Genomic DNA, 16,018 nt, shown 5'->3' on the forward strand with positions numbered 1-16,018 from the left:
TGGGCGCGTCCGCGTGTGTGTGAAAGTGTGGCTGTGTGTGCGGCTAGGGATTCCGTGACACGGGTCACCGTTTCCGAGAACTCGACTCGTCTTGACGTCCCGCTGACAGGACTGGTTTTGCCGTTCTCCCATAACGCAGCAACATTGTTTCTCTATTTGTCTCGCTCACTTTTACTACTTTTGTATCTCCTTCTTGCTCACACAGCGATGCATTGGATGCGCACACGCACGCGCCCTCTATCCCCTCACCTCGATAAGAGTGATCGTGTTTTGAAATGGACGCCGCATTCGGTAGCTGTGCGGAAGGAGTAACGAATTCCCATTGAAGGCTTACCCCTCTTGACTTTGTCTCAATAATTTGTTACAACAAAATAAAAGATTACACACAAAGCATTCTTTTACAGCTTGATAACTACTACATCTTGAATGCAATAAATGCTATTATGATTGTTAAAAATATACACAATTCTATGCATTTTAATGGCAGTTAAATTGAGCCGTAAGGTGTTTAGTGTAATTGCATGTGAATATAACCTTACACGAAGTTATACGCACTTATTAAACAGCCTTTACTTGATTGCTTACTGTAAAACAACCAGCAAACGGTAAAACAGAATCACGCGAACATCGAAAACGTCGATTTCAAAAGTTGCACGTACACCGGACTGGACATAAACGTGGCCAATTAACCGAAGAATCTTATTTAATAACCGACTACCGTATAAACGCCATATTAAAAGTCACGAAAACCGTTAAGTGGGATGCGTATGAGACACGGCGTTCGGTTGATTTCGTCACCATCGGAAATGCGAGTGTGTCCGCTTTTTGTTGGTGAACTGGTTGTACGTGAATCATGATCGAAATTGTAGCAGCAGTGGAGCAGGTCGCCGGCGCCAGCGCACCACGCCCTGCGCGCGCCAGCTCCCGGGCACCCGCATCGCCCATCATTAATTATTCTCATGCCACAACCTGCCTGTATTATCTGCACGCCTAGGCACAACTTGAATCTAGAAACTTGCACCTGTTTTTTGTTCGATACTATGTTTTATCTATAATTCCATCGAGCTTGTAACATTACATTTTGAATCAGAAATCTTTAATGTAAAATACGTTGTAGCTTGGAATACTGACGCTATTTTCTTCAATGTTCTATATAATGGACCAATTCGTAACCTAATTGCCTCGATTTTGAACGATGTGATTGACCAACGAGGTGCTATTTCGACTAGTATAAATCCAATGATATTGACCGCGTCCTCTTGATCCCGTAACTTTTAAATTGATTGAAGGCTAAACGATTTGAACGGTCTGGTGATTAATCTATTTTCGAACTGGTAGCTCTTAAAGACACAAGATATCGGTGCTGAACTTTTGTGAGACGTCTAAAACAAAATTGGTTGATTTAAAGGAGGTCAGTTGCATGTTTACACACAGTGTAAATACGGAATCATTCGAACCAGTCCACGGTACCAAATGGCCAGTGAAATTATTCAGTCGAAAGATTCGAAATAATAACTGGAGCTTATTATTATTTTACCTTAATGATAGTTATGGAAGCGCGGTAATAGGCTCGCCCTTGTTCGTGGGAAGAACGTTGGGTTGATGTTGATGCTTCTACGAGAAACTTTTTTGTTTCTATTTGCTTGAGGTTCTGTTTTTTGTACGTGCACGACACAAGTTAACATTTTCAGAAACGTTATTCTTAGAATAAAGTAGAACCTTATATTATTGGAAAGTGTATTAAGCTTAGAGCTAGAACTAATTCCCAACTACCCTCAATTCTAAGATCATACAAATGTTTCCTAGACTTAACAAAAAACGTATATTGTTTCAGATATACTAAGCCACAGACATTCGCGGACTGCATTGGCAATGAGCTGCCTCTTGGATGGGAGGAGGCTTACGATCCACAGATCGGACGATATTACATCAATCATGTCAATCGTAAGTAACACCTTTTGTTTACTACCGACCTCTTATTCTTCTATTATTCAAGTCCATAGCTCAGTATTCGTTAGACCAGTACATGTGTTTACTAAGTTCCGTGATTTAGGAAGCTAGCAGCACTGTTATGCATACTAATAAGAAAGTATTTTTAGACATTGACTACATCTTGAAAACCAGTCCCATTTGTAGCTAGTCTTTCGAAGTTTTCGTCTGAGAAATTTACCTATATTAAGATTAGCATAGTGAGTAGCGAAATAGTGGGCCCGTACTAACAATGTAATAATTCATTTTAGCACAATGAATTGTTTGTACCGGTTACAACAGGCTAACTCTTATTTATTATCCCCTGGATTATTTAGTATGTCGGGTGAAAAATGTACTACGCGGGGGGCTTATGAAGTACCACGGTGCTTTAGTTATTCCCTATGAATTATTGAACAGGTTGATTCATGTCTAGCCTATAGAATGTTGCGGCTGTTACGGCCACCATCTTGAATTCGATATTTGAAATCGAAATGCGCAAGAGTTTTAACGTCACACCACGAAAAATAGATGGCGTTGCGCGTACGTTTGGATGCACGTCCATGCAGTCGTGACTCGTAGATATATGTTTTTATGTGAATCCTTAGATTATTCTATGGCGGAGCACTAAATAAGTCGTGTTATGAATGGAATGCTTACGTATCGTTTATTTACGCAAATGCATCTTCGTGAGTCGTATTGAATTGATTAGCCGTTGCATAGATATTGCTTTGCTACCGTGTAATCTCACATACAGATAAAATAAACGCGTTGTTTTGAATTTTTAATACATTTCTATAATAAGCTAACAAATGAAAAAGGTACTGCAGAAATAAAGTATTAAAATATTACCGAACAGTCCTATTTAACTCTTAAAGCTCACTAAAATTGCAGCGAAACATATAAACCTCCTAAAACTCACTAATGTAAAACAAATGACATAATAGATACAACGGTAAATTGTTCCTAAAGAAGCAACTGGAATCCAGTTTATAAATGGCTTCGAACAAGGTTTATGGCGATCGACGAAAAGTTCCAACACTACAATATACTTACCTATCTGTACGACGCTATAAAAGGTAAAAAGGCAATAATGACTACGCTATAAGATGGAAAACGCGCGATATCTGACGACCCGCGAACACCCGATAACGGTGTGCGCAAACGCACAACGCGACGTACATTTTCGCACGACGCTCACGCATTCTTATGCATTATTTATAAAGACCGCAGAACTTTTCCGCCATTTTCTTAGTTTTTTCGAGACCACCCATCAACGTAAACCGATCGGATCACCTTTTGATCGAAGCTTGTTAGTTTTTATGTTTTTTCAGTGTTAATTTCTGAAGAAAGGTGTGTTAAGTGCTTACTTGTCGCTAGTGTTGAAAATTTACGAGTCGACGGAGAAAAACCGTAATAGCATGAAAAAGTTTGAAATATTATGTCATGAAATGTTTCACACAATTCACTTCTAGTACTACTGCGTATTAGGCTAACGTTTTATGAATCTATGAAAAAATTATCAATGTATTATTAAAATAATATGAATGTACACCTACATACATTCATACCTACGTATGAATTACAATGATTATTTATTTTTATACATCGATTTCAGACGTTACTTATCACCAATGTTTATTGTGATAAGATTTCGACGGCTTTCGATAAAATTCTCTGAATTTTCATGACTATTACCATATTTGGTCATTGTGTAACGATTTTGCACGAGACAATACACGCTTTTTTGTTTTAAATATTTTTGCAAGATTCCTAGTAATCTTGGTTGATATGTTTATATGATGTCATCGCCAGAGTTATAAATAGTAGTAGGTAGTAGATAGTAGGATTCGAAAAAAAAATGTGATAATAAACAAAAATCGACTCTTGATCGAAAGTTTATTTCCCATAATTTTATTTTTGTGGCCACTATGAATAGTTTTAATATACAATTATTGAAGCATCGAACAGTGGCAATTGCAAGTGCGTTTCATTTTAACTGCACCACCATTTATGTTGTCGACTGCGAAACATATGTATAAGCCAGCGTATAAATTCTCGAAGCTCATTAAAAGTATTTGCTGGGCAATGTTACACAGACTCGTACATTTGTCTTAGTTAATTTATAAATACGCATACACAACAAATTATGCAATAAGGTTCAAATAGGGTCCATTATTGCTCATTTCATTAGATCCTATCACAAAAGATAGAGAGTCTAGGGACTTTTTTAAATTACACGCCATTTAAATACCCATTTTCAGTGCGCGTAACTTATGTCATTACTTAAACTGATTACGGTTTAGATATTTTAATTTAATTTAAACATGTCGGGAGTAAATTGGATGTTTATTAAAGTGCTGTACAGTGGGGTGCTATTCTCATAAGTTGTTCGCTACATGCGTCGGCGCAGCTATGCGTCACATTTACTATTCTGTCGTGTTGTGCAGGGTTGCTATGGCAACGGTATATGCTCACTGTTGAGTTCCTACACTGAGTATGTAGGGTAGAATGTAATGATGTGTTATAAAAATTCCTGGAAATACTAAATCTGGGATATTTTCAGGCAATTAAGCAGAATTAATATTTGTTTTAATTTAATTTTCCTTATGTCACGTAATTACATGTGTGTCTATGAAAAGTATTTTGTTAAACTTATTGTGATATTTATTTAGTGTCTATTTGTTCGGTGCAGAAATAGGGATGAAAATAAGAAATATAAGAACGATATTTTGTAGCTTTATACTTGTATATTCATAAATCCCTGCACAGTAGCCCTACAGTGTCCATTTGCAATATTCAATACAAAATGCAAATGAACACCAACTCGTTTATGGTAGCTATGGTGTTTTACGCGTGTAGATCCGTCGATAGCCTACCCATACCCTAGACGCCATCGCATAAATTCTGAGCAATGTTAATTGATAATTAAAACTATTTATTTCATTGTATTTTATTGGACATTACTCCGTTAATCATTTTGAGTTTATCTTCAATTACAATTTAACATTCATTAGGGGAAATGCGTCGTGTTTCGAAATTCCCTCATTAAATGCGTAAATTATCTAATGATAAAAGATATTTCTACTATCAAGTCTAGAATTTTAATGTGTTTAAGCATTTGTGGCGTATGTGACTAATGTTGTTTTAATAACTCCAAAAACAACAAAACAAATGACAAAATTCCAATTAAACAACAAATTGTTTTGGTAAATAAGAAAATTCATTGAAATTCTGATCAAGATCAAAAGCCTTATCGGTAGATATGCAAAAATAATACGCAACACAATAATAAACATATCAAACCAAAGAAAACCGTAATAAGCTTTCTTTAAAAGTACATAATAATGTTGATCGCGAAGAAATTCCTGATTAAACAGTAACACGTAGCGCATATCTGCTTGCAGTTAACCACGTACCCATAATAGCGAATAATGGCTCAAGTGGCGCTGTAAAATGGCTAAATAATGCGGTCAAATTAGATATGAAAATGGAGGACATTACAAATATTTCCCCCGTCGTTTGTAAGACTGAAGAGAGCCTTGCTCACACCATTATTCATTACTCACCAGACTTGACCAACGTCACTGATCGTTAACGTAATCATGATTATAAAGACTCATCTGCGTTCATTCTCCCCTAAGTACGCATTTTTCACATTAAACTTGTAGCGTATAATTTATAAGTAAGTATTCTGTTGTTCACAAATACGTCTCCTTTTGTTTTCATCCATGCAAGATGTCCGCATTGCAAATTCCTCCACACAATGCTTTTAACATCTTACTTTATATTACTAGAACCAAATGTATTTTACTTTGCTTCTCTCAGATCCCATATAATATCTACAGTCAATATAAATTCAAAGGAATGTGTAGAACTTGCAAGAGAAAATTCAAATTCCTTCTTCGAATTTATTCTTACAGGCAAGCCGTATTTATGAACGTAAAATTAAATGTTTAATACCAAGGATTAAAAATCAAAGATAAAAACAGAGTTAATAAAGTAATTTGAAATTACAGTAAAGCATTGATTGCAAATGAAAGAGCAAGGCAAATGAGAAATAATTGGCATTTAAGCAACATCTATAATCGGAACCGGCTGAGATAATTGCATGGGACTTAAAGATGAAATAAAATTAAAAAGTAACGAACATACCGATTCATAGACAAATTGGCAATGAAATAATCTTACAAGATCAACAAAACATTGACATACTCATTAACGATCGTATCACAGTTCTCAATAGAAAAGGACAAGCAGTAATTAAGTTGAAACTCGTTTAAAGCGAGCGGCGCAATTAATTTTAATATTTTTCTACTATTTAAGTCTTTGAACCTAGTAGTTTGCTTTGCATACTTGTGTAAATATGCATACGTTATTTTGTTAATGCCTTCTCCACTTTACATATTTAGTTTACAGCATCCATGTTCTTTATCAAGGTATGCGATCTCCCCCATACCTATTTTCTGCATAAGCCGGCAATATTTATACGCTTCATACCAGCTTTTATTTTACACCGCGCTGTGTTGAGAATTTCATTTGATACTTTGAATTCGCTTTCTTGGTTAATTGGAACCGAGTGGGTACTTCATTTTGTTGCAAATAATATTACTTTTATGTATTATTTTGAAATGTCTCTCTTGTGGCATTCCGCAAATTTCTCTTTCCACCAGTTGTGGTTTAAATTTTCATGAATGCGTTGTTCAAGCTTCGTCGCTTCCTTTTTGCATAATAGTAGACATATTCATATAATCAATGCAGTTGTTGGTACATTCCCATAGATTCATAGTTGCCTGTAATTCGTGTCTTTGAATATCAATACTTTGGGCTGTGTGTGGCCAATGCCTACCGCCAAAAGAATTAGAATCACGTGCATTCCCTGTTTGTGGCCCGTCAAGTTTTATTCAACTTTGATATTGTTTATTATCGGTTTTTGAAAGGACCTCTATGAATAATTAAGTGGGACGTGACTTTGATTCCTTTGTTCGCACCTTCTATCTATGATATATTATGTGTTGTAATTATATTTTCAGTACACGTTTCGTCTGTGTTTTTTCTCTCCAGACAAAGAGTCGGGTTCCATTAATGATAGCAATTGTTGTTGTAGGATTAAAGATGTGATATCGCTTTTTAAAATCTGTAATGGCAATGAAGTCTGTCTTCCTCTATTTTGCTGTCAGGATGTAACAGGCTTTATGTGACTTTGTTATATGCTTAATCCTTTCCAATTTATCATTACCATTTCCGTTAGCTATTTGATTAACTATCACTTTACCTTCACTACAAACAGTAGCCAAATTACGTAGCAATTTCGACGGCATTGTTTCTCTAATCTGATATAAAGTGAGTAACAATCTGTCTGTAGAATCGCTCCGGCCTTGTCGGGTTCAGAATTGAGAATAATAATTGAAAGATCGCCGCGTGTGTACTTTGGATGTCACGCGGTGTGCGAATGATGGCGGAATGCAGCTGCCCCGATGATGACTGGCTCTATCATTGGTTCCTGTCTCTATGTGCTATATGACTAAATGTGGATCATTTGCTTAGTGTAGGTCGTTTCATTTGATACATGTAGTAAGCGTAGTATCTTGTTTTAGATATAATGTACTCGGTACGTTAAACGTACCTATTCATGATCATCATTTTACGTTGCTTGCCTGTAAGAAAAAGGTGTATTATGTATGTAAGGACATAAATAAGTTAAAGATTGTTTCTTATCACCAATAATAATTAACAAGCATCAGGTCCAATAACCAGTAAAAACAAACTATTAACCAACTTTGTCATTCAAAAAGTTACACAAATACTAAATTTTTAGGTACCTATCAGTTTTTTTCAGATAAACGACCGTGAATTGCAATCACGCCGAACCTCGTCCCAAATGTCACTATCGACTGTTAAGGCGATTGCTATCAGTGTTTATTGAATGCCACCATTATCAAACACTACTTACTTCGGTCTCGTCATTAATCGGTTGGTAATCGGCAACCGTATCGCATAGTTTGACGATGAGTAATTCTTTAGCCTTAATCTGGTTCGTATAGTGCTTGTGAACGCCTTTTTTTCGTCTCAAGTGGCTGAGTACGTGGAATATTGATTTTTATTTAAAATTCCATCAGGTTTCTGTTTTATGATTAATGATTAAGGTTGTGGATATGACAATAAGTGAAATTACGTACTCAAAGTGAGAGTATTGCTGCTGATGTTGCGTACTTATAAAAAAACAAACAAACACGAAACTGATCATTTGTTTTTGTTGTTACAGAGGTGACGCAGTTGGAAGATCCGAGATTAGAATGGCTCAGCATTCAGGAAGCGATGCTGAGGGAGTACCTCCATACAGCACAGGAGGCTCTCGAGGTGAGTACACTATTTTAGAAACCGTTTACAATTATAATAGTCCTAAATCTCACAGTGATACCAACTGAAATTGTATAAAAGAAAGAGAAAGAAGCTTGCTGGTTAGCTCCTTTGTTATTATCTAATCAAAAACATTCAAAATTATTTAATCGACTACAAATACTTCATATTTATCTTTTGCTTTCAACGTAATCATGCCTCTATAAAAATTAATACAACATTTTCTCCCAACAATTTGCCTTCCATGTCTCGGAGCACTCAGCATTAATGGTTTATCTTGCTTCATCAATCGATCAGTTTCATTTTAATGTGCTGATACGAAGGCAATGTTGTCGATAATTTTAACTTGACTTCGTCGTCTATCGAGTGCAGCTGTTGCTTATCGGACATCCATCGATAAACGCTTTACTCGTTCGTATCAGTGGAGCAATGTCATTGGATTTAATTTTAACTCAATTAATTTGTGACGTTAGCACTAGATCGTTGAGATGCTGCTTCGAAGAGTTTATGCGATTTTAGACCTTGGGATCATTTGTAGATTCCGTTGGAATAAGAATATGAAAATTCAACGGATGTTGACTATTAATTGTTTTCGGAAACGAATTATTTAATTAAGTTTCTGACTTTGTAATTTGGTCAGATGAAATATTTTTGCATTTGATTTTATTATTTTATGAGAAATTTTTAGGATGTTTTATATGACATTGTGATGTTTGGATAAGAAATGCGAGAGAAACCGCAAAGCTAGTTAACTACAAGAGAAACATTGAATACAATAATGGCCTACCCACTCTTGGGGGAGGAGCATCTGGCACATGAATACAATATTGACATGAATACAATATTGACAGTTTGACAGTCTTTTTCCACCACGACGCGACATTACCTGTTATCCATCCCACTTAACATTTTCAAAATTTTAAACGTGGTCTTTCAAGGGTCCTTATTATCGAGTGCTTCCTCCAATAAGAGGATGAACAAAATGGTTCAAGTACTGTTAATTTTAAATAGTTATCTGGAGTGGAAACGTGATAATATCAGTCTTGCTATTATGCAAGTGAATAGTTAGCAATGCATACAATGTATGTATATTGCCATTGTCAAAGGTTGAAGCCTTATCTCTTTAGAGCGACGTACACGACACAGATAATGTTATACGTTGTTTGTTGTATTGGTTTACGCACGATAAATGTTCAGATGCAAACAAACAGATTCACAAAACGCTTTGCATCAGGAATTACTAATATTGATATATTTACAAGACTCGTTAAATAAAGGAATGGCAGAATCCATCCAACTTTCACGTAATAAGTTACATTCTTTTGAAATTAAAAATACTACATTAAAGGAATTCATTAACTTGGCGATGGCGCAGTTTCCATAAAACTGAAAGAAATATAACAAAGATACTGAAAGGTTAAACAGACAATTAAAATGTGATGAAATTAAATGAAACTTGGCTATCTATAATTAATGTGCTCGAAGGCACATTAAACACTCGTTTAGTGGCTTCTCTGCCAGATAAGGATGGAATGCGATCGTGCCCTGATACTGAGATATGAGATAAGTGGTTGCGGTATTGTTTCGAATTGAGCACGCAATGAGACGAGACTTGATGGAGCAAAGTTCAGTCAGGAAGTGAAGTTGGACGCAGTTTAGTTTTAATTTTCTGATGTACGGATTAAAGAAATTGTTAAAGAGATAGTAGAAAAGATTGAACAAAGAAAAAAGGACTCTAAACGTTTAGAGGAAGAAGGATGAAAGTTTTTTGGTATTTAAGAAAATATCAATGTTGTAGATCCATGGTTTTCTATGCAAAGAGACGATGTGATGACGATGACAATGAATCCAAAAGAGCCAATGTTGACTTAAAGGTTATTGTAATTTGTAAAGCTAAGATAAACATAAATAATAAAAGGGCTTTACACACGATTGTCTGTCGCAATATTTACAGCAGTTGAAGTGACAAGCTAAGGTTGAAATATACTTCCTTAATTGTTGGATTATGACGACAAAATATTTGTTCGTGCGAAATCAGGGTTAATTTATATTTTGTGTCATTGAAACTGCAGTTAAATGCTATGGTATGTGTTCCAATTAATTCGACATTATTGTCCTGAACTTACATAAAGTTCTCTTGATACCAATCTTGCATTAAGGTTAAGAATATTTCTGTTACTTTCTCAAGATTTTTGTGTGAAATCAGAGAAAATGATAAAATTATATGAAAGGCCATTTTGAATAGTTTCCTGTTACCTACGAATACTAGGTTATGGACTTCAAACATCTCACGTCCACATTCGCACTCTGAATACCGTTATCACGACGAATCTGCATTCGTTTAGCGAGAACATACGTGATTTTACCTTCGCATTAGGTTTTTAAAAGATTTTATTTAGAACCACAGTCGTGATATTCACTACAATTTGAAATCTTTCGTTTTTGGGCCAGCGTTGATCATGATCTGCTGTTCAACTTACATAACTGCGATTGGAATGAGAAGGTAAAATAAATTATGATCAATTTAGGCTAACCACTTCAAGTTTTGGAATTTATTTTCCAATTAAATGTAGATTTTATAAAGCGTTCAACCTTGTATTAGCCTAGTATAAGTCTAGCCAAGTTATTTTACTAACTAACAATACTTTGAACTACGTGGAACTTGAAGGAAATGATATTTAAATTAACACAATTTCAACGAATGAACCTTGATATTTAGCTCCAATTAGTTTGTTCTCAACTGTCAAAATATTGAGGCTGTTATGTCCAAGACATTTCAGAATTTGCAACGATACTCAAGTTGCGATAAAAGGTGCCGAATTATTAGATTTTGCACTAAAATTGAATTCAATATTGTTTATTAGTATCGATTTGGGTGTGGTGTGTTATAAATTTAGAATAATGTTACAACTTAGAATTCGTATCTAATATTGGAACAGACAGAATAATTTCAGAAGTAACAATGTAATCAGTAACTACATCATTACGCGCAGTAATTTCTAATAGGAATGTGACAGACGTCACTGACGATAGAACAGCAGTCATCAGTGATAACCTTCATTTCTGCCAATTGACGTCAATTGATTGATAACTCCGGTGCAAGTAAACAAAAAGATACATTAGAATGATCAATTGCCGTAACCCAAGACCTTAGACCTCTGAGTGCGCAAATTGATGTGGATCTGCTCCATGCACACAGATTATAATGTACTCTGTCATTATTTTTTATGTCTGCTATATCGCCTCTGTCTCAAAAGGTCTAATGGTCAAATTCTCTCGATATCATTGTAATGGATGTGAAATTTCTAACCATTTATAAGCACGATGCTGAATAAATGCATTTTTCTTTCTTCTTCCATATCTAACTGGCGCCACTTTATTGTGTCTTTACCCTTTCAATTTATCTTAAAACCTTCAATTTACTTGGAAACTACGACATTTTGAACATATTATATGACTCAATGTTGTCTAACAATAAAGTGTCTAGTAAAATACCTTGTAGATATTCTATCTCGCTATAAAGCTTGCAAAACATGTTTACTTACTCATAATACCGAGAAAATGACATTCTAACATCTTTTATGTAATCCCCCACGTGTTTTGGTGCTCAAAAATATGTAAACAGTAGGTGTTGTAAGTTGGGCTGTGGCCGGAAAAGGTACGCATGCTTTACCGTAGTATGTCTTCATAAATTGTGTAAACTTTAGTTTATCGAGACTTTAAAATATTTAAGCCACTAAATTCCTCTCTAATGATATCTTAGTCATCAGTTTACAAATTGGAACCTTAAGATGTTCCTGAACAGTACAATTTTGTTTCAAAATAGATCGTCATATCCCTAAGCATACTTTATAGTCTGCTTCATTGTCCATTCTAGATACAGTGTATATGTGCACAGGAAATTGTAAGACACAATAGTATCTTTTCTCATAACTCTTTAGGTTGTTAGGTTTAAACAACCTGCATGAATCAGATGGTCGAACGCGCTATAAAGGTAAACCACATCAGCACAGAATGGTCAGGGATTTATGTTATAGCCGTCTTGGTCACAGTTTGTTTTAGATTAAGATATCTTCTTCTTACTCTTTACTTTGAGGAGTTTTAGGTACTTTATAGTTTAGATTTTTATGAAGAGTAATATTATGAACATATGTGAACCAAAGGTCATAAGGTATCCTACTAATGAAGTGCGTCAAGGAAAAAATAACAGCGAAAGGTTTAAACAATTTTGAAAGTTCATGGAGAATTATTCATTTTGGACTTCCCAAATATCTGGCAATGGCCAAATTTCTTAGTTAGTTTTAACGCGTTAACCACGAAACAGTAATACATGTTGCGTGCAAACACATTTAACTGATCGGATATTGCGTTCCGATGCGTGAGTCAATCTTTCGATAGGCGCTCCAATTCTGCGTAGCGATTTGTTCCCCGAATAGACGCGTGCGCAGATTTTAGACTCTGTTTTAATTTTCACGTTCTTTTTTTGGGAATTGTTAAAATAATGAAGGTTGAAACTGGATCAAAAATTTAATGAAACTAATAATCAAGGTCTTAAGGCTTCGGTACAGAATATACGTTCGATCTTAAAATTAAAATATGAAATGAAACTAAAAAACATGCACATACTAAAGGATCCATCCTTTATGATCTCATAAACGATCGGCACGTCGTAAATCGGTATCGACACTTGATGCCCCATTTCATACTTTTAAGATAACAAAGACATCAGCAGTAAAGTCTTGCATATTGTACGTTTTACGAGAGTTTTATCATGGCAGATAGTGGAACAGGCTATCAAAGTCACTTAGCAGAAGATAGGCAACGTCTAGTCGACTTGCAAATCGTGTTGGTACTCTGGACCGATAGTAAGGACCGAAGGCCTTACTTGTGGACTTGGCTTTCAAAAGGGCTATATTTTGATTTGTTAGTAAAGCATGAATAACTGTTTTGATTGGTTGATTGTCTTGTGGTTGATGTGTGATTCAGTATTTGGGATTGGTTTTGCCTTATTTTCTTTTTGGAGATGTCGCCGATTATGAGGAGTCACCTATAAAACATTTGCTTATGAAATGATTGCGTAGTATTTCTTTATACCACTTCGGAGAATATAAGACGTGATTGTTACGTGTCAATTTAGATTATCCTGTTTGGAATCGTTCGAGAAGGAAGTATTCAACAAATTGCAAAAAGGTCAACTGAAGAACATTTTTATCTAGAACTTTTCCAGTGCACATGAATTTTAAATATAACATCCAGATTCCAGCGCAAACATTAACAAAGTAATTCAATTCAAACATGGCAGTCTACATGCGAGTGGCATAATAAAAATTCACCGACTTATCTCGAGTATAATAGTACAGAAGCCTCGCCACTACAGGGACGTGCAAGCATGTGCACACAATTAAAACAACACATTACCACCCAACAATGTTAAATCCAAGCTAAAATAACCCCTACCACATGAAGAATAAGGTGAACCTAATATTTAAGAAACAGAAGCTATAAGTTTGCCAGTATACCAACATACTTAAGTCTAGTATGGACGCGTTTGCGCAAGGAAGATGTGACTAGCACTAGCTATACCCAAAGAGTGTAGCAATATGAATAAAATCGTGCTTACTAATTAGCAAATAAGCTTTCGTATAGAATTTTAATTGGAACGTCGCCTACGTAACCCAGAAACTGGCTATAATTGTTCTCGTTATTGATGATAAAATAACGGATAAATCTTTGTTGTAAATTTGATCGATAGTGTATTGCGGTAAATTATTTTAATGAGAACATTTAGGCGATGGAATCAATAAAGAAATTAATAGCTCAGATTTGATTGGGGTTGACAGAGCATTATCACATTTTAGTCTTCTTATGAGCGTGCCTCTGCTTATCCCAATGGAAGACTATACAAAACCAGATGAAAGTATAGAAAACCATTCACAAGCACTTTAGACTCTTCTAATATTTATATCTATTCCGTATTACATTAAGGAGATTAGGACTCAGTCTCGTTTTGCACTCAACGTATTTTTGCATACACTCCAAGTATTTCCGTCGTACACTGGTATCACAGAATTAGATTTGGTCTATAAGACATCGGTCCTTCGCAGAAGCATAAAATTTCTCGTTCCACTTCCTAGAACCTACTAACGTCACTAATTTAGTAATGTGGAATGCGCTTGCGTGAGGCTAAGGAAAAATGTATCACGCTTTTGGGAATTCATTCCAGGTAAAATGTTTGTATAATGTACAAGTTTGTGTTAATAATTTAATTCTTTCACCATTTGTGAACGATTATCAAAAAATGTAGTGCTTTCAACCAAAATATCTAATGTTACTTCAACCTTTTGAACTTATTTTCTAAATTATCATCTGTAGCAAAGTTCTGACCCACATTTTTAAGTAGCTCAATTTTAGGTAGTCAAAAACATTTCCGAGAAGGTCTAGTAAGATTCGGTGTTCCTCGAAGTGAAGGCGTGCGTTTGTCGTGTGCTACGCTATCCGATTACAAAATACTTGAAGCACTAGAAGTTATTTGCTTCGCAGGTGCTTACAACAATTCAAGAGGAGATAATGTTTATTCATTGTCCCTTATCCTAATCTTCTTGTAAGCTGTTTGTTTTACTAATCATTCCATTGGATCAAACCGTGAAGCTACATGAGCTTCGACAATTACAAATACCAACAACAAATTTTATGATTTTAGATATAATTCAAGTTCCACACTAAAGATTGTGTTTACGATTCCTCAAAGATATAGGAGACTGCATTTCTGAAAGCTGGTTCTGATAAAGGCACACATAAAAAGCCACAATCAAGATTTCTAAGTGAATACTAAAGCAGGTTTCCATATTAGGAGCTCGAACATTCCTGTCTATTACAGCATTTCGGTTTAAACCGTAACAGGCCATTGTTTTCATATCTCTATTTCAGTAATTCGATCATCCAGCGTCACTTTCGGTACCTCCATGATGTCACCTTTGTTTAGTATTACGCTAACAATAGAGCCCATATTTACTTTTTATCTTTGTCATTGTGGTCATTGTAATATATTTTTCTTTTAACTTATAACAGTATCATTAACTGTTGTCGGTTATCTTTTTTAGATGGAATGCCTCGGGTATGTTAACACAACATTGTTTAATTTAATCTGCTCGCAGAACGATGTGTTGGATGATATTCATTCTTTTCTATACTATTTACTTATGTGGTTCTTATCTGATGCTGTTAAAGGATGTATTGTTTAAAATTCAACGTTTTCTTAAAATTTTATCGCGTAAATCAACATTACGAGTGGGTAGCTACTTATTATTCAAAGCCCTTCTAATTGTCTAATTGAATAAAGATTCTGAACCGAGCCCAGCGTGAAGATTTGTCTAATTAATACAATTACATTCTCACATGCAACTCCACGGATCTTTGTTCCCTATATTTACAAATCTTTGCCATTCAACGACGTCTCTCCTGGCTTCATTGTCAGCAGGCGACTGCAAATTCTGTTTAGCATTGCATTTATTCAAATGTTGAGCGGTAACGCTAATACATATTTAATTGAGCACGCCCTGTACGTTTTATATGCACTGTAACAACAGGCTATATGGCTCACATTTTGAAATCTAATTTTTGAGAAGTCTGTCGCCATTTTGAATTTTATAACCTTATGATGATGAATTCAGTTTAGAAACTGCCGTGTTTT

General features: G+C 35.3%; 1 protein-coding gene across 2 annotated transcripts in view; it reads left to right on the forward strand.

Moving 5' to 3' along the window:
* The window catches only part of LOC118271277 (protein kibra), a 61,742-nt gene that overhangs the window by 10,497 nt on the left and 35,227 nt on the right, over positions 1–16,018 (forward strand). For both annotated transcript variants that reach the window (XM_050696086.1, XM_050696085.1), the window contains exons 2-3: positions 1,835–1,944; positions 8,234–8,328. In XM_050696086.1, the coding sequence (XP_050552043.1) occupies positions 8,287–8,328 (42 nt within the window). In that variant the 5' untranslated portion in view covers positions 1,835–1,944; positions 8,234–8,286. The remainder of the gene's footprint in view (positions 1–1,834; positions 1,945–8,233; positions 8,329–16,018) is intronic.

This window comes from Spodoptera frugiperda, chromosome 9 (genome assembly GCF_023101765.2).
Source record: "Spodoptera frugiperda isolate SF20-4 chromosome 9, AGI-APGP_CSIRO_Sfru_2.0, whole genome shotgun sequence".
Taxonomy (NCBI): domain Eukaryota; kingdom Metazoa; phylum Arthropoda; class Insecta; order Lepidoptera; family Noctuidae; genus Spodoptera; species Spodoptera frugiperda.